This window comes from Rhinopithecus bieti, unplaced genomic scaffold (genome assembly GCF_001698545.2).
Source record: "Rhinopithecus bieti isolate Rb0 unplaced genomic scaffold, ASM169854v2 scaffold_22548, whole genome shotgun sequence".
Classification (NCBI taxonomy): domain Eukaryota; kingdom Metazoa; phylum Chordata; class Mammalia; order Primates; family Cercopithecidae; genus Rhinopithecus; species Rhinopithecus bieti.
In genome coordinates this window covers 1,527,170-1,551,001 of record NW_016810469.1, presented here as the reverse complement: position 1 = coordinate 1,551,001, position 23,832 = coordinate 1,527,170, and the positions used below count along the sequence as shown (strand labels likewise).

The window sequence follows — 23,832 nt, the reverse complement described above, 5'->3', positions numbered from 1 at the left end:
CTTCATGTATGCTACACTATCTCAGTCAAGCTAGAAAGCATTTCCAACACCTAAGAAAGGTCTCTCTTGCTCCTTCCCAGTCAATATCCACTCACTGCACACTACTCCCTCCCCCGGAGGAAACCTCTTTTCTTTCATTCAATGCTGTATCTATGAGGTTCATCTATGATGTTGAGTGGAGAAAGTTTATTCTTTTCTTAATTGCTGATTAAAATTCCACTGTATAATTATATCCCAATCTATCCATTCTCCTATTGATGGACTTTTAATTTACTTCTAACTTTTGGTTATTATCATTAAAGTGGCTAGAAACATCCTCGTAGGCATAAGCTTTAGTAGATACTGCCAAATAGATCTCCTAAGAAATGGAAGGTTTTACTCCCATCAGAATTGTATAGAAAAAAATAAGCCCAAACCCCTACCTCCCACCATACACAGAAAATCAATGTGAGATAGATCACAGAACTCACTATGAAAGATAAAACAACAGCACTTCTAAGAAAAAAAAAAATGAGAGAATATCTTCATAACCTTAGGATAGACAAAGACTTCTCAAACAACACAAAAGACATTAACCATAATGGAAAATATTGATAAACTGGACTTCTTTAAATTAAGAACTTTGCTCCTCAAAAGAAACTGTTAAGAGAATGTAAAAGGAAGCCCACATGTAATGGATATATGCAATAGAGATATCTCTCCAACAAAGGATATAAGAATATATAATCAAGAATACAGGGGCCGGTCACGGTGGCTCATGCTTGTAATTACCAGCACTTTGGGAGGCCAAGGCAGGTGGATCACGAGGTCAGGAGATCAATATCATCCTGGCTAACGTGGTGAAACCCCGCCTCTACTACAAATACAAAAAATTAGCCCGGCATGGTGGCGGGCACCTGTAGTCCCAGCTACTTGGGAGGCTGAGGCAGGAGAATGGCGTGAACCCGGGAGATGGAGCTTGCAGTGAGCCGAGATTGCACCACTGCACTCCAGCCTGGGCGATAGAGCCAGACTCCGTCTAAAACAGAAAAAAAAAAAAAAAAAAAAAAAAAGAAGGATATAGGCCGGGTGTGGTGGCTCATACTTGCAATCCCAGCACTTTGGCAGGCTGAGGCGGGTGGATCACAGGTCAGGAGTTTGAGACCAGCCTGGCCAACATGATGAAACCCCATCTCTACTGAAAATACAAAAAATTAGTCGGGTGTGGTGGTGGATGCCTGTAATCCCAGCTACTTGGGAGGCTGAGGCAGGAGAATTGCTTGAACCCAAGAGGCAGAGGTTGCAATGAGCTGAGGTGGCACCATTGCACTCCAGCCTGGGCAACAAGAGTGAAATTCCACCTCAAAAAAGTTTTGAGAGAGAGAGAGAGAGAGAGAGAGAAAGAAAGAGAGAGAGAGAGAGAGACAGAGAGAGAGAGAGAGAGACTCACTACATATGTATAATGAGACTCACTACAGAAACCACCAGAATGGCCAAAATTTAAAAATAAAACTGACTTTACCAAGTGTTAGTGAAGATGTAGGGCAAGTACCACTCTCAAACATAGCTGCGGGGAGTGCAGACTGTGCAGCAGCTTTGGAAAACTGTTTGGCTAAACATATGCACATTCCGTGACCCCCACACTTCCACTCCTAAGTACATACCCAACAAAAATGAATATACATGTGCATCACAAGCAGATGCAGAACCAACTCATAAGTGCAACAAAAGTGAAATGGATTTTTTAAAAATGGATATAATCATGTAACAGAACATTGTACATCAATGAAGACCAATATATTCAACCACGTAGACAATCTCACGGATATGAGACAGAGCAAAGAGCAAGGCTTAAAAGAGTAGACACTGAATGATTTCATTTATGTAAAGTTCAAAAACAGCAAAACCAGTGTGGGACACCAGCAGTCAGAACGGTGGTGACCTTGGGAGAGGAATGACTGGGAGGGGTATGGGGTCTTCTGAAGGGCTCGCATGGTCTATATCTTGATTTGGGTGGCAGTTCCTTTTTTCTCGATCTAGCTTGAGTAGGTGTCTGTTTCTTATAAACTCATGCTCCTTGACCAAGCTAAAGCTCCACCCTCCCTTTCCTGGACTCTCTCCTGCAACTCCCAGTACAGCACCTGTTGCTTCAGCCACTAGATTATAAGCTCCATGGTCACAGGAACCAGGCACCTCTGTCTTAGCCACTTTGGGATCCCCAGCACCTGGCACACAGTGGGTGCAACAGACTTCTCAAGTGCATAAACTGGCTCCTTCAAACAACTTGTATTTTCCACTCTACCTTCTGCCTTATCCCACTCCTCACTCCTTCCCATCATCCTTCAAAGCTCAATTCAAACCTCTCCTCTTCCAGGGAGCCTTCCTGCTTGTACCACAACACTTCTGTAGTTCTCTCTCATTTTCTGGTTGTTACAGTTATTGGTCCTATGACTTAGCTTCCTTGGGCATGACCTATAAAGGGCAGGGCCTTTTTTCTTGCAGGGATCATAAGGAACAATATTCGTTAAGTGGGTTTGACACACATTCATTTGTGTATTCGATCAAACCACCAGGACTGATTTTGTGCCTCCTGTGTGTCAGGCTCATGCCAAGTTCTATAGCGAAGCAGTAAAAAGGCACCGGGGCTTGCAGACAAGTGGAAGAAATGTACAATAACCACATGACCTCTCTCTCTCACACACACATCAGGCTTATGAAAGAAAAGTTGAGAGGATTAAAAGCAAGGAGAACTGACCTTGTCTAGGGGTTTGGGGAGGGTCTCCCTGAGGACTGGAAGTTTGAGAAGAGAAGGATGAGTTGGCCAGGCAAAGAGCAGGAGAGGGTGGGCTGGAGAAAGGGAATTACAAGCAGAGGGGGCAGCATGTGTGGAAGCCCAGAGCTGGGAGGAAGCATGGCACCCTGAGGAGGGCAGGTGTGGTCAGAACCCAGGGCCTAAGGGAGCAAATGGCATGGATGTGGCTGGAAGGTCAGGTTGGGGCTAGACTGGAAAGGCCCTCATGGGTTCTGATGATGATTTAGAGAAAGATCATGAGATGTTCCATCCAAGATTTTAAGAAAGCAAGTCATGTTGTCTTGCGGGGAGGCGGGGAGTGGAGGGGTTGTGGCTTTGGTCACTTGGAAGCCCAGGGCTAGATTTTCAGGAGCTGGGGGGTTTCTGTCTTGGGCCTGCTCACCAACAACTTGGCAGTTTCACATAGGGCGGGACTATAATTTCCTGGAGGAAGTAACTCCGGGAAGGCTCAGAAACTCTGCCCCGGGTTCCCTGCCTGGATGGGGAAGGTCCCTGTGCTGAATCACAGGTGTACTGCTAGGGAGTCATTGTATTATTTGAGTAACTTTTAGAAAACATAGACAAAAAACCCAGTCTAGTTTTTTGTGGGTGGCTGTACCCATGAGGGCCTCTGCACTCTGATTCCAGGCGTTTGTTCTTTGTCCTGACCTTTTTATTGAGCAGTTTTGGTTGAGTTCAGTTGTTTTCTAACTGGACAAGGCCAGGCAGAGGGTGTCAGCACAGACTCTCAGCAGGGAGATGGACACTTCACTGCACAGGGTAGGCTGCAGGGCATGCTGAGAAAAGAGTGGCAGGACACAGGCAGGGAGGGGGCAAAACAGCAGAGAGAGGGGTCACGGGTGAAGGATCATTCTTCGGATGACCCAGGCTAAACCAGGGTGGGGGACCTCTTGTCTGTCTGCAGATCAGCTCTGAGATGCAGCAGAGTGGCTTCAAAAATGTCAGAATGGTCTGGAGCAGTGGCTCACGCCTGTAATCCCAGCACTTTGGGAGGCCGAGGTGGGTCGATCACCTAAGGTCAGGAGTTCAAGAACAGCTTGGCCAACATGGTGAAACCCCATCTCCACTGAAAATACAAAAATTAGATGGGTGTGGTGGCATGCGCCTGTAGTCCCAACTACTCAGGAGGCGGAGAGAGGAGAATTGCTTGAACCTGGGAAGCAGAGGTTGCAGTGAGCGGAGATCACACCACTGTACTCCAGCCTGGGCAACAGAGTGAGACTCTGTCAAAATATATATATATTTATATTTTATATAATATAAAATATAAAAAATATAAATATGTGGGTGGGACACAGAAATTGGGTCCCTGACCTGGTAGCTCAGTATGTGGAGGGCAAAGCAGCCAAGTGCAGTAAGAGTAAAGTCCTATATGGTACTTCCTACATGCCAGTGCTTACTATTCTAAGTACTTTACAGAAATGCATCCATTTCGCAGATGAGAAAACTGAGGCACAGTGCATTTTGTCCAAGGTCACACAACTAATATCAGAGTTGCTAGGATGTAAGTCCAGGCACTCTGACTCCAAGCCCAAACCAGGTGGAAAATGCTCTGAGCATACCTGGAGCTCTGGCCCATTCCCAGGATCTTGGACAGCAAATGCAGCGCTTCCTATTCCCAGGCCGGGAAGAGAACAGAGGCAGGAGCTGCACACTCACCCTTTTTGGTTGCCTCGAAGCTGTCATGGAAGTGAATCCTCTGTATGTCATAGGTCAAGGTTGTATTGGGCAGCAGAGTCCTGTTCCTGTTGATGATGTTGGCAGAAAATCGAAAGGCGTGTTCCTCGGCGTTCATGACCTGGGCGTTGGGGCCGTCCGCATACTCAAAGATTCCTCCTGTGAAAGATGGGTAAAATTGTGTGTGGTTGGGAGGAGGGATGGGGCTCTAGCAAGCATACCTGGCTCAGAAGCTTTTATAGACAAGCTGCCTGCTCCCTGAAATGTTCAATAATATCCTAGGTAACTGCCATACCTAGAAAGTGTGCAGGAGCACAAGAAATAAGAAAATCCTCCTCGGTCATTTCACTCAACCAGCAAATTCCTGATAGCAAAGCCCGACAGGGCCAAAATAAGATTACCAACTTATTAATATTGCTGTGAAAATTCTCAATAGAATTCTGGCAAGCAGAATCTACCAGGATATTACCAGGATAACATACCATGATCACGCAGAGTTTTATTCTAGGAATCTAAGACTGGTTCAATATAAAGAAACCTATGAATATCATTCTATCACATCAATAGTTCAAATAAGAAAAAAACATAACCAACTCACAAAATGCAAGATGGCATTGAATAAAATCCAATATCTATTGCTGTTAAGAATGCTTAATAAAATAGCACCAGAAGAGATACTTCCTCGAAGCTTTTAAGCTTAAATCAGCCTTTAATATCATACTAATGGTGAAAACTAGAGGCATTCTCATTAAAGAAAAATAAGAGGCATGGGGGAGGATTTGCACCACACCATTAACCAATGAAATAAGAAAGAAAAGTAATTTAGAGGCACAACATTTGGAGAGAAATAAATTCTTATTTGCAAATGATATAAAAATCCTTAAAATAATCCCTAAACGTGAAAACAAGAAAGAGCTGGCAGGAGAGTTAAGTTAAATGACCATTTAGCACAAATTAGAAGTGTTTCTTCATATCAGTGACAATCAGTAAAAAAACTTAATAGCAAATGAATTCCTTTTACAATATCAGCAAAAACATTGAATAACTAATAATAAACCAAATAAGAAGTGTGCAATTCCTGTTCTATTTATTTGAGATGGAGTTTCACTCTTGTTGCTCAGGCTGGAGTGCAATGGCGCAATCTCTGCTCACTGCAGCCTCCACTTCCTGGGTTCAAGCGATTCTCCAACCTCAGTTTCTCAAGTTGCTGGGACTACAGGCACACGCCACTATGCCCGGCTAATTTTTGTATTTTTAGTAGAGATGGGGTTTCACCATGTTGGCCAGGCTGGTCTGGAACTCTTGACCTCAGGTGAACCACCTGCTTTGGCCTCCCTCCCAAAGTGCTGGGATTATAGGCGTGACCCACCACGCTGGGTTGCAATTCCAGTTTTAAAACATAACAAAAACAGACTGGGAGCAGTGGCTTATGCTTGTGATCCTAACACTTCCGGAGGCCGAGGTAGGAAGACGATGATTGAAGCCAGGAGTTCAAGACCAGCTTGGGCAACATAGTGACACCTTATCTTTACAAAATAAAAAGAAAAGAAAAAAAACTAAAAAATGACCAAAACAAATTAAAAAAAAAAAAAAAACACTTTCATGAGAGATATAAACATAGCCTTAAATGAAGAGGCATGGTATGTTTCCGAATAGTAACGTTCACGTGTAGAGGTGTCAATTTTCCAAATTAATTTTCAGTTTAATTCCAATCAGAATCATGAAAGGATTTTCTTTTCCTGATAAAATGACTCTAAAATGTATCTGAAAGACTAAACATGAACTAATGACCAAAACATGTTTTAAAAAGAATGAGAGGTGACTCGCACTGCCAGATTTTAAAATATATCATTAAGCCAAATAATTAAATTCATGTTGTAATAGCATATGGAAACACAGATAGATCAAAGGAACAGGATAAAAGCTCCCATAAAGAGACTCAAGTAGAGATAAGTATTTAAAACATGAGAAAGATGGCTATTTCCAATCAGTAAGTAAATGAATTATTCATTAACTGTGCTGTGACAATTATTCAATTATTTGGAAGAAACTTAAGTTATAATTCAATCTTAATCTATACATAAAATAAATTCCAGATAAATTAAAGATTAATGGCAAATGGGTAAGAGGAGGAGCAGATAAAATACTATAAAGGTACCAAAAAAGAAAATATAGGTGAATATTATACAATATTGGGTAGAGGAGGCCTTTCTAAACTTTTGAAAAACATCAGAAACCATAAAAGAAAGATTGAGAGATCCACAAAAATAACATAAAACTTCTACCCATTAAAACCAAAACAAAATTAAATTACAAACACAAACTTGAATTAAATATTTGTAACATATGTGGGAGCATAAAGATTAATGCTCTTATTTTATAAAAGCACTTAAATTCTACAAAAGGACAAATACTCCCATAGAAAGATGTGCAAAGAAAAAGTATGAACATTTAACAAAAGAAAAGAAAATAATACAAAGGAGCTATTAATGTATGAAGAAGTGTGCAACTTCCCTAATAATTAAAATGAACTCAATTTAAACCAACAATGAGATTCCATTTTTTGCTCATCCAGTTGGTAAAGACACAAAATAAACCATGGCTCCAGCTTTGGTGCGGGAATAGTTGTTTAGAAAGAGACACCTGCTTAACTATGGGTGGAGGGGGCAATGTATACCCAGCCTGTCGAGATGGACATTAGAAATTTACCAAAAGCCCTAAAAATGTCCACTCCTTTGACTTGGGACTTTGATATCTAGAAATGGACTCCAACAACAACAGTGGGCATATGGATCATGTATGGGGAAGGAGATCTAGGGACGTCCAACCAGAGAAATAGTGAACTATTGTCTATGCACTTACATATAATCACAAAAATTTAATGACACAGGAAATATCCAAGGTATATTTTAAGTGAACAATGAAGGCGGAGGTGCAGTACAATTTCCTTTAGAAGAGGAAGAACTTATGTCTTTAACATAAGAATAGAAGACATTTCTTGTTTTGTTCTTAATGCCTTTCTATATTTTTTCCAGTAAAATTTTATTATTTTAACAATTGATTTGGTTGAGGTGTTATTACATTCTACAAGATTCACCTGTTTTAAAGTGTACAATGATTTTTAGTCAATTTACTGAGTTCTATGACCATAAGCACAATCCTGTTTTAAAACCTTCCCGTCACCCAATAAGAATCTTCGTGCCCATTTACAGTCAGTTAAAGTTTTCATCCCCACTCCCAGGCAACCACTAATTTACTTTTTGTCTTTTCTGAACATTTCACATAAATGGAATCATGCAACAGGTGGTCTTTTGCATCTGGCTTCTTGCATTTAGTGTGCTTTTGCGGTTCATCCATATTAGTATAATGTATCAGTACTTTATTCCTCAATAATATTACTTTGTATAGATGTACCACATTTTATTTATTCATTCACCAGTTGATGGATATTTGGATTATTTCAATTGTTCCGAAAATTCTAAAAAGTAGTGGTTTCCAGTCTCTGGTCTGGCATGTAAGAAGCTTGAAAGTTGCCACTCTGTCCTAACAATCAGTGAAAGCTGAACAAACTGAAAAATCAACAACTCTTCTCAGATCTGTAAGAGAAGTGAGGTCACAGGGCGAAACACTGCCCCCAGAATTGGAAAGATAGGTAAATAGAGAGAATTACAACTTATTGGAGCAGAAACCTCCATGGGAATCGGTGTGCAGGTAGGAAAACCGAAAGTGTAATTGACGAGTTGCTGGAGGCTCAGTGTGGATAAGTCCCAGAGACAAAAACCTCAGGGGAAGCCTTCACTGGGCCCCCACGCTTTTGTGAGTTTTACTCCTAAAGTTCTACCACGTTCTTAAGTGAATATTGGACAAAAATCCTCATGTACTTCTGGCAGTGAAAGGGGAAAAGGAATCATTTCAAAATATGCCAGAGCATTCTGTTCTTTTTAACAAGGTTTGTCCTCAGGGGAAACTAGTTAGCCAGAGTCTAACCTGCTGGGGTTTCATGAGAGACTAATTGACCAGGTGGAAGGGAAACACTCAACTCCAGCCCACCCTAGCCATCCTATCCCATCTACGTGTGTATTGCGGGGTAGGTGGGGAGAAGCACCTGTGAAGTTCACAGCCCAGGGGCTCACCAAAAGACTGAGATGTAATCATAGCACTATAGGCTGGGCGCGGTGGCTCAAGCCTGTAATCCCAGCACTTTGGGAGGCGCGGATCGACGGGCGGATCACGGAGGTCAGTGAGATCCGAGCACCATCACTCGGCTAATACGGGGGTGGGCTGGGGGGGGGGGAACCCGGTCTCACTAAAAAAATAAAAAAATAGCCAGCGCGAGGTGGCGCGGCCGGCCTGTAGTCCCAGCTACTCGGGACAGCTGAGGCAGGAGAAATCGGGCATAGAACCCGGGAGGCGGAGCTTGCAGTGTGAGCTGAGAATCGTGGGCACTGGCACTGCGCAGCCTGAAGCCGACTAGAGCCGAGAGTCCCGTCCAAAAAAAAAAACAAAAAAAAAAAAATCATAGCACTATAGAATGCTCCCCCCTCCCCACCCCTTACCACTACATCACTAAAGGCCTTATTTTCAGCAGTTCTTTTCACCCAGTACATCATGTCCAGCTATCAAGAAAAAATTACAGGGCATACTAAAAGGCATAAAAACCATACTTTGAAGAGACAAAGCAAGCATCAGAACCAGACTCAGATATGGCAGGGATTTTGGAATTATCAGACCAGAAATTCAAAACAACTATGATTAATATGCTAAGGGCTCTAATGGATAAAGTGGACAGCATGCGAGAACAGATATGCAAAGAGATGGGAATTCTAAGAAAAAAAATAAATGTTAGAGATAAAATACAAAACAAAACAAAACACTGCAACGAAATGAAGAGTGCCTTTGACGGGCTTATAAGTAGACTGAACACAGCTGAGAAGCGGGTCTCTGAGCTTGAGGATATCTCAATAGAAACCTCCAAAACTGAAAAGCAAAGAGCAGAAAGACTGGAAGAAGAAAACAGAATATCCAAAAACTGTGGCTGTAAAAATGCCTAATGGAAATGCAAGAAGGAGAAGGGAGAGAGAAATGATCAGGAGAGATATTTGAAAACAGTAATGACTTTACCCAAATTAATGTCAGACACCAAACCGCAGATCTAGCATCCTTAGAGAACACCAAGCACCAAGCAGGAAATATGTCCCCAAAATGACACTGAGGCATATCATTTTCAAACAATAGAAAATCGAAGATCCAGAATAAATCCTGACAGAAGCCAGAAGAAAAATATGTCTTATCTATGGAGGGAAAAAGATAAGAATTATACCTGACTTCTCTTCAGAAACCAGGCAAGCAAGAAGAGAGTGAAGTGAAATATATAAAGTATTGAGAGAAAATAAAAACCAACCTATAATTCTGCATCCTGAGAAATTATCTTTCAAAAGCAGAGATAAATAAAGACTTTCTCTGACGAACAAAAATTAGTGAAATTTGTTGCCAGTAGATCTGCCTTGCAAGAATTATTAAAATATGTTCTTTAGAGAGAAGGAAAATAATATAGGTCAGAAACTACAATCTACATACAAGAAAAACACTGAAGAAAGAATAAGTGAAGGTAAAATTTTAAAAAATGTATTTTTCTTATTCTTAATTGATTTAACAGACAATAGTTTGTTCACAATAATAATAGCAACACTGTATTCATATATATTCACTTATGTATGCTTTTTTATGAGCAAAATGAACGACAGCAATGATATAAGGATGAGAGGGAGGAATTAGAATTATTTTGTTATTATAAAAGACACTATCTGTGAAGCAGTATAACATTATTTGAGAGTGGACTTGGATTAGTTGCATATGTATACTGCAAATTCTAGGGAAAGTACTGAAAAACAGTACAATTGACATGCTAAGTGAGGAGAGGAAATGAAATGATAAAATATACTTTTAAAATTGCGAAAGGCAGAAAAGGGCAGGAAGACAAAAATAGAAACAAAGAACAAGGGCTACAAATAGGAAACACTGATGAATAAGGTGGATATTAATCCAATTATATCAATTCTCATTTTAAACATCAAAGGTCTAAATGCATCAAGTAAAAGAGATTGTCAAAATGGATCAAAAAACAAGATCCAACTATATGTTGTCTACAATAAACCTACTTTAACTATACAGGTGCACATAAAATAAAAGTAAATGAACAGATGAAAAATTTATTCCTGGAATGCAAGGATGGTTCAAAACATAACAACTGATCAATATAATACATCATATTAACAGAATAAAGGAAAAGAAAGACATGTGATCATCTGAATCAATGCAGAAGCAGCATTTGACAAAATTCAACAACTTTTCATGATAAAAGACACTCAACAACTAGGAACAAAAGGGAACTATCTCAACATAATAAAAGCCATTTATGAATAGCCCACAGCAAATGTCATACTCAATGGTAAGAGACTGAAAGCTTTTCCTCTAAGATGAGTGACAAGGCTAGGATGTCCACTTTCACCACTTCTATTAAACATTGTACTGGAAGTTCTATCCAGAGCAGTTAGGCAAGAAAAAGAAAAAGAAGGCATCCAAGTTAGAAAGGAAAAAGTAAAATTATCTGTCTGCAGATGATATGGTCTTATATCCATATAATAAAATTTGGCAAAGTAACAGAACACAAAGTCAATACACAAAATCAGTTGCATTTCTATACCTAACAATTAACAATCTGAAAAGGAAATCACAAAATAATTCCATTTGTAATAATCTCACAAAGGACAAACTACTTAGGAATTAACTAAGGAGATGAAAGCCTTGTACCTGTACAATGAAAACTACAAAATAAAATGGGGAAAGGATTTAAATAGACATTTCTCAAAAGAGGACATACAAATGGCAAGCAGGCATATGAAAAGATGCTCACATCATTAATCATCAGAAAAATGCAAATCCAAACTGCAATGAGATATCATCTCACCCCAGTTAAAATGGCTTATATCCAAAAGACATGCAATAATAAATGCTGCTGAGGATGTGGAGAAAAGGGAACCCTCATACCATGTTGGTGGGAATGTAAATTAGTACAACCACTACGGAGAACAGTTTGGAGGTTCCTCAAAAAACTAAAAATAGAGCTACCATATGATCTAGCAATCTCACTGCTGGATATATGTTCAAAAGAAAGGAAATCAGTATATTGAACAGATATCTGCACACCTATGTTTGTTGCAGCACTGTTCACAATAACCAAAATTTGGGAGCAACCTAAGTGTCCATCAACAGATGAATGGATAAAGAAAATGTGGTGCTTATACACAATGGAGTACTATTCAGCCATAAAAAGAATTAGATCCTGTCATTTTCAACAACATCGATGGAATTGGAGGTCATTACACTAAGTGAAATAAGCCAGGCACAGAAATACAAACATCACACGCTCTCAAAACAAACCAAAACAATTGAAATAATGGAGATAGAGAGTGGAAGGATGGTAACCAGAGGCTGAGAAGGATGGTGGTAGGGTGGGTGGGGAGAGGTGGGGGTAATTAATAGGTACAAAAAAGATAGTTAGAAAGAATTAATAAGACCTAGTATTTGATAGCACCATAGGGTGACTATAATGAATAATAATTTCATTGTACATTTAAAAATAACTAAAAGAGTATAATTTGATTGTTCATAACACAAAGGATAAATACTTGAGGGGATGGCTACCTCATTTCCCATGATGTGATTATTACATATCACATGCCTGTATGCCTTACAAGAAATACTAAAAGATGTTCTTTAGAGAGAAGGAAAATAATACAGGTGAACATCTCATGAACCTCATAAATATATATATACTTATTATGTACCCACAAGAAATAAAATTTTAAATGTAAAAAACCCTTCAAAACATTGTTGAAGGAAATTAAATAAGACATCAATAAATGTAAATACGTCCCATGTTCATGGACTGGAAGACTTAATATTGTTAAAGTGTCTGTAGATTCAATGAAATTCTTATGACATTTCAATGTCAATGAAAATCTCAATGACTTTTTTTTTCAGAAATAGAAAAACCAATCCTAAAATTCATATGGAATTGCAAAAGAATCCGAATAGCCAAAACAATCTTGAAAAGAAGAACAATGTTGAAAGACATTTCCTGATTTCAAAACTTACTACAAAGCTATAGTAATCAAAACGGTGTGATACTGGCATAAAGGCAAACTATATATAGAGTCCAGAAATAAAACCTCATATGTATGGTTAAATGATTTTTGACAAAGGTGCTAAGACCACTAAATGGGGAAAGGATAGTCTTTTCAAAAAATAATGCTGGAATAACTGAATATCCACGTGTAAAAGAATGAATTTGGATCCTTAACACCATACACAAAAACTAACTCAAAATGGATTAAATACTTAAATGTAAGACCTAAAACTATATAAAACACTTAGAAGAAAACATAGAACAAAAACTTTATGGCATTGGATTTGGCAATAATCTCTTGGATATGACACCAAAGGCACAGACAAGAAAAGAAAAACAAATTGAGCTTAATAAAAAATGTCCAAAAAACTGTGTATCAAAAGACATTATTAACAGAGTAAAATGCAACCAACAGAATGGGAGAAGATATTTGCATATCATATACTTGATAAGGAATTAACATCCAGAACATATAGAGAACTTTTAAAACTCAAAAACAACAAAAAATAAACAATCTGGTTTAAAAATATGTAAAAGACTTGACATTTCTCTAAAGAAGATTTACAAATGGCCAATAAACACATAAAAAGATGTTCAATATCACTAATAATTAGAAAAATTCAAGTCAAAACTACAGTGAGTTATTACCTCATATCTATTAGGATAACTTCTATATAAAAAAAGAAAAGTGTTGGGGAGGATGTGGAGAAATTGGAAACTTTGTGCACTGTTGGTGGAAGTGTGAAATGGTAAGCCACTGTAGAAAACAGTATAGTGGTCCCTCAAAAGATTAAAAATAGAATTACTATATATCTATATATATCTAGCATTTCTTCTGGGTATATACCCAAAGGAATTCAAAGCAAAGACTCAAACAGATATTTGTACACCCATGTTCATAGCAGCTTTACTCACAATAGCTAAAACACGGAATCAATACAAGTGTCCACTGATAGATGGATAAATAAGCAAAATGTGGCATAGACACACAATGAAATATTATTCAGTCTCAAAAAAGAAGGACATTCGGGCAAATGTTACAACTTGAGTAAACATTGAGGACAGTATGCTAAGTGAAATAAGTCAGCCACAAAAAGACAAATACTGTATGATTCCACTTATATGAGGTACGTAGAGTAGCCAAAAATCAGAGAATCAAAAAATAGAATGGTAGTTTTCAGACCCTAGAGGAAGAGGGGAAAGTGGAGTTATTCTTTATGGGTATAGAGTTATAGAGTTTCAGTTTTACAAGATGAAAAGAGCTATGGAGATGAGTGGTGCTGATGGTTGCACATTATGCATGTATTTAGTACCACTGAACTGTACACTTAAAAATGGTTAAGATGGCAAATTTTATGTTATTTGTATTTTACCACAATAAAAAAGTAAATGAATGAAGACATACCATCCTAATATCAATCAAAATAAATTGAAAGTGGCTGTATTCAGACAGAGAAGATTTCGGGTCAAGGAACTTTATCAGAGATAAAGAGAAGCATTACATAATGATAAAGGGGTCAATTATCCAAGAAGACATAACAATCCTTAATGTATATGTGCTCAAAAGAGAGCATCAAAATACAGGAGGCAAGGAGAGATGGATGAATTTACTATTCTACTAGGAGACTTCAACACCCTTTTATCAGAAATGGACGGATTCAGTTGACAGAAAATCAGTAAAGTTATAGTTAAACTCAACAACAGCCTTAGTGAATCAGATATAATGTACATCTATAGACTACTTCAGTCAACAACAGCAGAATACACATTTTTCTCAAGCTCACATGGAACATTCAGCAATATAGATCACATTCTGTCCATAAAGCACATCTTAACATATTTAAAAGAATAGAAATCATATAATGTCACTCTTAGACCACCATGGAATTAAACTAGAAATCAGTAACAGAATGAGATCAGGGAAATCCCCAAATACTTGAAGATTAGACAATGCTCCCCTTCCCCTTCCCCTTCTTCCTTCTTTCTCCTCCCTTGTCCTCCTCCTCCTCCTCCACCTCCTCCTCCTTCTCCCCCCAACTCCTCCTCCTTGTCTTGATATATGGACTCAAACTCCTCTGCTCAAGTGATCCTCCCACCTCAGCTTCCAGAGTAGCTGGGAATACAGTCACGTACCATTGTGCCCAGCTTAAACAATGTACTTCCAAATAATACATGGGTCACAAAAGAAATTTAAAAATATTTTGAACTAAATAAAAATGAAAACATAACATCAAAATTTGTGGGATGTAGTGAAAGCAGTGTGTAGAGAGAAATTTATAGCACTGAATGCATAAAATAGAAAAGAAGAAAGATCTAAAATTAATAATGCAAGCTTCCACCTTAGGAAACTAGAAAAAGAAGAGCAAATTAAATCCAAAGTAAGCAGAGGAAAAGAAATAACAAAAATTAGAGCTGAAATCAATGAAATTGAAAACAAGAAATCAATAGAAAGATGTCAATGAAACCAAAAGCTGGTCATGTGAAAAGACAGATAAAATTGATAGGCCTCTAATCTGGTCAATTAAGAATAAAAGAGAGAGGATACAAATTGTTAGTATCAGAAGTGAAAAAGGGGATATCACTATAGATCTCATGGACTTAAAAAATATAATCAAGGAATATTAATAACTCTATGTCCACTAATTTGCTAACCTAGATGAAATGAATTTCTTAAAAAACACAATTTGTCAAAATTCACGCAAGAAGAAAGAGACAATTTGAATAGGACTATCTCTATTAAAGAAATTGAATTAATAATAAACCTGACAAAGCAGAAAGCACCAGGCCCAGATGGGGGTCACTGGTAAATTCTACTAAACATTTAAGAAAGAAATAATACAAATTCTCTACACTCTATTTCAGAAGATAGAAACAGAGGACTTTTTTTTTTTTCTTTTTTTTTTTTTTTTTTTTTGAATATTTCTTAACTCATTTTACAAGGCCAGCATTACCCTAACACCAAAACCAGACAAAGACATCACAAGAAATAAAACTACAGATCAATATCTCTCATTAATACAGATACAAAAATCCTCAACAAAATGTTAGCAAATCGAATCCAACAATTTATAAAAGAACTACATAGCACAATGAAGTGGGATTTCCCCAGGTATGCAAGTCTGTTTCAAGATTCAAAAATCAATTAATGTAATCCATTATATCAATATCAACAGGCCGAAGAAGAAAAATCACATAATCATATCAACAGATGCAGAAAATGCATTTGACAAAATCCAACACCCTATTAATGATGAAAACTCTCAGTAAAGTAAGAATAAAGGGGAACGTCCTCAGCTTCATAAAGAATATTAATAGCAGAATACACATTCTTCTCAAGTAAATCTACAAAAACCCTACAGTTGACATCATACATAATAGTGAGAAACTTGAAGCTTTCCCACTAAAATCAGGTACAAGGGAAAGTTGTCCCCTCTCCCACTGCTTTTTACATCACACTGGAAGTCCTAGCAAATGCAATAAGACAAGAAAAGGAAATGAAAGAAATTCAGATTGGGAAGGAAGAAATAAAACTGTCTTTGTTTACAGGTGACATGATCCCCTATGTAGAAAATCCACACGAATCAGGAACAAAAGAGAAAACTACCGCTTGGAACTAATAAGCAGTTATAGAAAGGTGGCAGACTATAAGGTTAATATGCAAAAGTCAATTACTTTTCCATATACCAACAATGAACAAATGGAATTTGAAATAGAAACAAGACCACTTACATCAGCATGCAAAGAAAAGAAACATTTAGGTTATAAATCTAACAAAATATGTACAAGATATATTTGAGGTAAAACTCACAACTCTAATGAAAGAGATCAAAGAATAACTAAATAAATGGAGAGAACTTCAATGTTCATGGATAAGAAAAGTCAATTATTTTCAAGATGTGAGTTTTTCCCAAATTGATGTATAGATTCAGTGCAATCCCAATCAAAATCTCAGCAAGTTATTTTGCAGCTATTGACAAACTGATTCTAAAGTGTACATAGAGAGGCAAAAGACCAGAATAACCAACACAGTTTTGAAGGAGAAGAACAATGTTGGGAGATTGACATGGCTCAACTTCAAGAATTGCTATAAAGCTATAGTAATCAAGACAGTGTGATACTGGCATATAAATAAACAAATAGATCATTGGAACAGAATGGAGAGTTCAGATACAGACCTACATAAATAAAGTCAACTGATCTTCGACAGGGGAGCAAAGGCAATACAGTGGAGAAAAGATAGATTTTTCAACAAATGGGCTGGAACAACTGGACATTCACATGCAAAAAAAGAATCTAGACACAGAACTTATATCCTTCACAAAAACGAACTCAAAATGTACCAGAGACCCAAATGTACAATGCAGAACTATAAAACTTCTAGAAGATAGCATGGAAGAAAATCTAGATAACCTTGGGTTTGGCAATGGCTTTTTAGATATAATATCAAAGGCATGATCCATGAAAGGAAGAATTGATAAGCTGGACTACATTAAAATTAAAATTTTCTGCTCTGCAAAAGACACAGTAAAGAGAATGAAAAACCAAGCCACCGACTAGGACGTATCTGATCATGGACATTTTTTTGTTTTGTTTTGAAACAGGGTCTTGCTCTGTTGCCCAGACTGGTGTGCAGTGGTACAAACTCAGCTCACTGCAACCCCTGCCTCCTGGGTTCAAGTGATTCTCCTGCCTCAGCCTTCTGAGTAGCTGAGATGACAGGCACCCACCACCACATCCGGCTAATTTTTGTATGTTTAGTAGAGACAGGGTTTCACCATCTTGGCCAGGCTGGTCTTGGAACTCCTGACCTCAAGTGATCTGCCTGCCTCGGCCTCCCAAAGTGCTGGGATTACCGTGAGCCACCGCGCCCGGCCTGATGATGGACTATTATACAACATATGCAGACCACTTTTAAAATTCAACAATAAGAAAACAAACAACCTTATTAAAAAGTGGGCCAAAGACCTTAACAGAAGATATACAGATGGAAAATAAGTATATGAAGATACTCCATATCATATGTCATTGGGGAAATGTAAATTGAAACAACAATAAGATACCACTACACATCTATTAGAATGGCCAAATTCAGAACACTAGCAACACCAAAGCCTGGCAAGGATGTGGGACAACAGGAGCCCTCATTCATTGCTGGTGAGAATGCAAAAATAGTACAGCCACTTTTAAAGACATATTTTTCAGTTGCTTATGAAATTAAACCAACTCTTACCACACAAGCCAGCAATGGCACTCCTTCGTATTTACACAAAGGAGTTGAAAATATGTCCACACAAAAGCCTGCACACGGATATGTACAGCAGCTTTATTCATGATTGCCCAAACATGGGAGAAATCAAGATATCCTTCAGTAGGTGAGTGGATACACAAACTGGCTACATCCAGACAATGGAATATTATTCAGCATGTAAAAGAAATGAGCTATCAAGCCATGAAAAGATAAGGATAAAACTTAAGTGCCTATCACTAAGTGATGCCAATGTGAAAAGGCTACAGACTATATGATTTCAACTACTGACATTCTGGAAAAGGCATAACTATGGAGATAGTAAAAAGAGCAGTAGCTTCCAGTGGGTAGAGGTGGGAGGGATGCATTGGTAAAAACACAGAGGATTTTCAGGGCAGTCAAACGATTCTGTATGATACTATTATGGTGAATACATGTCATTATACATTCGTCGAAACCCACAGAATGTACACCACCAAGAGTGAACCTTAATGTAAACTATGGACTTTGGATGATGATGATGTGTCAGTATAAGTGCATTCATTGTAACAAATGTACCTCTCTGGTGGCGGATGTTGATCATGGAGGAGGCTATGCATGTGTGTGGGCAGGGGGTATATGGGAAATCTCTGTGCCTTCCACTCAGTTTTTTCTGTGAACTTAAAACTGCTCCAAAAAATACAATCTATTAAAAAGAAAAAAGGGTAATGTTTGAACATGTGAACACATAATTGTGTCCCTTCCAGAGTACTTCAGCATGCTTACAGTTTGTAACACTTAAGTGTGTACGCGTGTGCATCCGCACAGGTGTGCATCAACGTGCCACACACGTGCATAAAACAAGACAAGAAGAATTCGTACCAAAAGTTAAGCGTGGTTTTCTCTGAGTGGTAGGCTCATGGGTAAATTGAATTTCCTTCTTTGTGTTTTTCTGTATTTTTAAAAAGTTCTGCAGTGAACATGTGTTACATTTCTCATCAGAAAAGCCATCGTGATTGTGTGTATGTGTTTAAAGGGAAATAAATGATCAAAATACCATATGATCCAGTAATTCCATTTCTAGGAATATAAATTTAGAGAAAGTTGGAGATATATAAACACATCTATGGATAAGGGTTTTTTTTTACATAATATTGAAAAAAATAGAAACAGCTTAATGTCCAAAAGCAAGAGATAACTCAATATATTAAAACCCACCCATATGGCAGAACAACTTGTAGGCATTATCAATCAAAGCATAGGATGATATGGTACGGTGACTGAAATTGGATTCAAAATGTGGGAGGAATTTTACTCACATGATGGAAAGTGGGTACAGATGGGGCAGAAGAGGCCGTGGGTTTTGCTGGGGCCAGATGAGGAGCACATGAGGATTCGTTATGCTACTCTCTCTCTGTGTGTATGACAGATATTCTTTGTAATAAAATATTCCTTAAAATCATGATATGAATAAGATGAAAATAAGAAATCACGATGTTGCAATCAGAAAAGAGACACAATTAATATTACTTGCAGATGCTTATTTTGGTTCTCTTAAAAACACAAGAGAATCAGGTGAAAATCCAGCAGAAAGTAAACAGAGAGCTCATCAAGAGGCCAGCATACAAATATAGAAAAACATATAGCTCCCCACATAGCAGCAATAAACAGCAAGGAATTATAGGGGAAAAAAAGAGACCCTACTCACAAAAGCAACAACAAAAAAATAAAATACCTTACCATAAATGTGCAATTCCTATATCAAGAAAACTACAAAACTTTACTAGAGGACATAAAAGAAGACTTGAATAAATGGAGAGACATAACTTACTCCTTGGAAGGGATGGCTCAATATTGTAAAGATGTCATTTCTCTTCAAATTAATTTATAAATTTAATGCAATTCCAATTAAAATCAAAAAGGACACACCAGAAGGACACACACTAAAATGTTAACAGAGGTTCTTTCTAGAAAGTAAAAAGATAATGGATTGCTTTTGCTTGGTGCTTTTTTTGTTTGTTTGTTTTCCAAGCCCTCTGCATTGAGATAGAGCTTTGGTAATAAGAAAAAAAAAATAAAGCTTTAGTGAAATGTTCTTAAAGAATATTTAATGGCATAGAAAACTTTCATCCTCTCCCTGCTCCCCAATGCTACAAAATAATATTACAGTATGATAATTATGGATAATTTTTATCGTGTTCTTTGTATTTTCTTGATTTCTCCAAAATTATTTACAAGTATGTATTATTACTTCAAAATGTGAAAACAAACACACAAAAAAACAAAACAAAACAAAAGCCTGGAAAGAGGTCTGGTTATTACAAATCTGAAGAAAGAAACCTCTACCCATCCCAAATGGGGATAACAAGTCAGGGGACAAAGCCATCTCCATAGGGCTTCACACTCTCTTCCTGGCCTCTCAGACCTTGGCAGGTGGGGAGGAGAGGAAAGAGAGGGGCCATCGTCTCAACAAGGGAGGTGACATGTCTCAGCCATTAAGACCTAAGCCCAAGGGATGGAGCCTCAGTCTCATCCTATATGAAACAGCTCCATTAATACCCACCAATCTCTGCCCTGTGCCACCCTGTCATTGGGCCCTGGGATGCCAAAAGAAAGTCAGCACTAGGCTCCTGCTTTCAAGGAGTGCTCAACCCTGCAGGGCAGCAGAGAAGAACAGACAACTAGTACATCTGTGGCGCTCCACTCAGGTGCAATACCGGGGAGGTTCCCAATGCAGGTTTCAATGACAGCCATTCTTCAGTCCCAAACCTGGCTCTATCCACTGGAGGAAGTTACTCAGTCTCTCTGAGACCAGTTTCTCCACCTGCAAAATGGGGTACACATCTCAGAGGGCTGATTATTGTGAGGAAGACATAAAACAATGGAGCTATTGCATGGCACATGGTAAGGACTTAATACACAGTAGCTATCAAAGAAAGAGAGAAACAATGAATGCTACTATACTATTTAGAAAACAGCAAATAAATGCTACCAGCCATTTAGAAAAACAAAGTGAATTGTGAGCTTCCGCATTTTCTAGGGCAGGGTTGACAAACTTTGTCTGCAAAGGATCAGAGGGTAAATGTTTTAGATGATAAATAATTTTGGCTTTGTGGACCAGATGGTGGTTGTTGCAAGGACTCACTTCTGCCACTGTAGCATGCTGGCAGCCGCAGACAATGTGTCACTGTGGGCACAGTTGTGTTTCAATAAAACTTTAATTTGCAAAAATACAGAATGAAGAGAGGTTTCATGGGTACAAATATATAGCTTAGTAGAAGAAACAAGACCTAGTGTTTGATAGATCAGTGGGATGACTATTAATGTAAGTTTACAATAACCTATTGTTTATTTCAAAATAGCTAGAGGAGAATAATTTGAAGGTTTTCAGCATAAAGAAAAGACAATTATTTAAGATGATGAATATCCTAAGTATGCTGACTTGATCTTTACAAATTATATGAATGCATTACATTATCATATGTACCCCAAAACCCTGTACATCTATTATGTATCAATAAAAACATAAAATTAATTCAAAAAAACAGGTGGTGGGTGGCTGGATTTGGCCATTAGGCTATAGTCTGTACTTGTTCTGGGGTTGGGCAGCCTTTATTTCAGAGGTGAGTGTTTCTTAGGAAAAGCACCTTAGGGCCTGGGTAAAGAATTAAGACTATGACGGAACCAAATCATGATGCAAAAGAAACAAAGACGGAATGCTGGAGTTTTTGAGCAGAGAAGATGTGAGAGAAGGAGGAAGGACTAAGAGAAAGGGAACAGAGATGAAGTGGACCCCAAAGGACAGAACCCAGTCCCAAAGATGGGCAAGTCCAGTAAGAAATTCACCACGGCAGGAAGGGGCCATGCATTTTTCATACAGTGATGTCCGATGCTGGGTTTTCAGTTGAGCCTCCCTTCCTTCCAGGAGCCCCATTGTTAGAAAAGTCGGCCACAGAAAACTGACATCAGCTCCTGCTATTTGGAGGAAAGCAACAGAAGGTGGGCATGGTCCAAAACAGAGTGAGTCGGGACAGAGAAAGGACCAGAGGCACAAGAGGCGAGATGAGAGGAGACAGAAGACTCAGCAGAAGACACTGGAGCATGAGGTCATTAGGAGAAACAGGAAGCCCTAGAGCATCCTCAGAGACATGGTGGGTGACAGGCTGTCCTTCCACCCCCAAACTCAGTACAAGGATGGGAGGTGTTCTAATGAGCATGTAAGGGCAAGGTGGCTGCAAAGGCCTTAAAGTCTTGGGACATCCAGGCAGCAAATATTGGGGGGCACCACAGAGGTTCAGAGAGTGGGTTCTAGGTACAGGCAGACCTCGATTTGAACTTTGGTTCCACTCACAGGCTACCTCTTTCTCTAGGGAACTGTTCTCAGTGAGAGAGGCCCCCTTGCCCAGGAAGAAGGGTCACTCACCTGGGCCCCTGGAAGCAGCCTGCTGTCAATAACCGACTAATAATGGCGCTCAAAACGCCAGACAGTCCCTTGCTTCAGGGTGGGGACAATCTGCAGTATGACATATTCTTTGGAGCCCCTCCCCACCCTCCCCACCTTGCATCAGGCAAAGGTTAGATCTTGGCAGAGGCGCATCTCTGCCCAACCCCATCCCCTTCCTAACCCTGCCTTATTCATTCCCCTACAGGGTTTTGCTGAAGAGCACTCTTCCCCTCTATAAACTCCATGCAACCGAATCCCTGCCTCAGGCTCTGCTTCCAGGGGACCTGACCTAAGACAGGGGTGACATTACTGGGGGGGAGGTTTTACTTTAGTGTTGCTGGAGATGGGGAAGGGGACACTGAACCTCTTTAGCTGCTAAATGGCCAAGGCTCTCCACTACCCTCTCCCTCCTGGGTCCTCCTGCTCCCTCTCCCTTCTGCGCAGCGGCTTCTAAAGAGCCCGCAGCTTTGGGAGCTCAGATGTCTGACTGTCCTGGGTTCTGATCCAAGCTCCGCCCATGCAAGAATGGCTGTTTTGGGTCTCAGCTTCTGGAGAGAGTTCCCTGCCCCACTGGAGGTTGCCCCCCTTTCCACTGGCTCCTCTCCATTCTCTGCCTTCCCATACATTCCTCATGATCGTTATTTAAAGAGGCTAATAAGTAGGTTGGCACCGTTGATTAATGCATAATCTTAATCATGATTGCATAGTGTAATTGGCATTAATTTGAAGAGCCAGTTCATTATGAAAATAATTGTCACTGCTTTCTGCTTTAATAAAATGGAGCAGAGACACTAAGACCGCTAAGAAATGGGATAGGGTGTGTGTGTGTGTGTGTGTGTGTGTGTGTGTGTGTGTGTAGGGAGGGGTGTGTAAGATGAGTCCCAGAAGACATGAGCAGGAGTGGAACAGGGTGCAGCTAGAATATTTTCTTCAAGCAAAACCTTGTGTGAAAGCCCAATGGGTAAAACAAATAATAATAATAACAACAACAACAACAACAATAACAACTGACTGTGTTCCAGGGATGATGCTGCATGCTTTCCACTCGCTACATTTAACACTCATGAGAACCTCTGCAACCCCATTAGAGGGGAAGTAACATTGCCTCAATTTACACAGGAGAAAACAGGAAGTCCAGGGAAGTTAAGGATGTTGTTAAAACTGCAAAGTGGCAAATTCTCTTTTGCAACCAAAGCCAGTGGTGTGCTGGAGCCAGCTAGTACCAGCTTTCAGGAACCAATTGTTAAATTTTCAGGAATTCTGAAAACCAGTTATTAAACCATTGGCAGCCTGAAATCGGCCATAGCGGAGAGTATTTACACCACAGAAATGAGCAGATGCTACAAATCAGGGCAGCTTTTTGTTTGTTTGTTTGTTTTTTGTTTTTTTCTGAGATGGAGTCTTGCTGTGTCACCCAGGCTGGCATGCAGTGGTGCAATCTCAGCTCACTGCAACCTCCACCTCCTGGGTTCAAGCAATTCTCCTGCCTCAGCCTGTCAAATAGCTGG

General features: G+C 39.1%; 1 protein-coding gene across 2 annotated transcripts in view; it reads right to left on the bottom strand.

Moving 5' to 3' along the window:
- GRIK3 (glutamate ionotropic receptor kainate type subunit 3) overlaps positions 1-23,832 on the bottom strand; it is a 238,062-nt gene that overhangs the window by 86,545 nt on the left and 127,685 nt on the right. For both annotated transcript variants that reach the window (XM_017892128.1, XM_017892129.1), the window contains exon 2: positions 4,451-4,627. In XM_017892128.1, the coding sequence (XP_017747617.1) occupies positions 4,451-4,627 (177 nt within the window). The remainder of the gene's footprint in view (positions 1-4,450; positions 4,628-23,832) is intronic.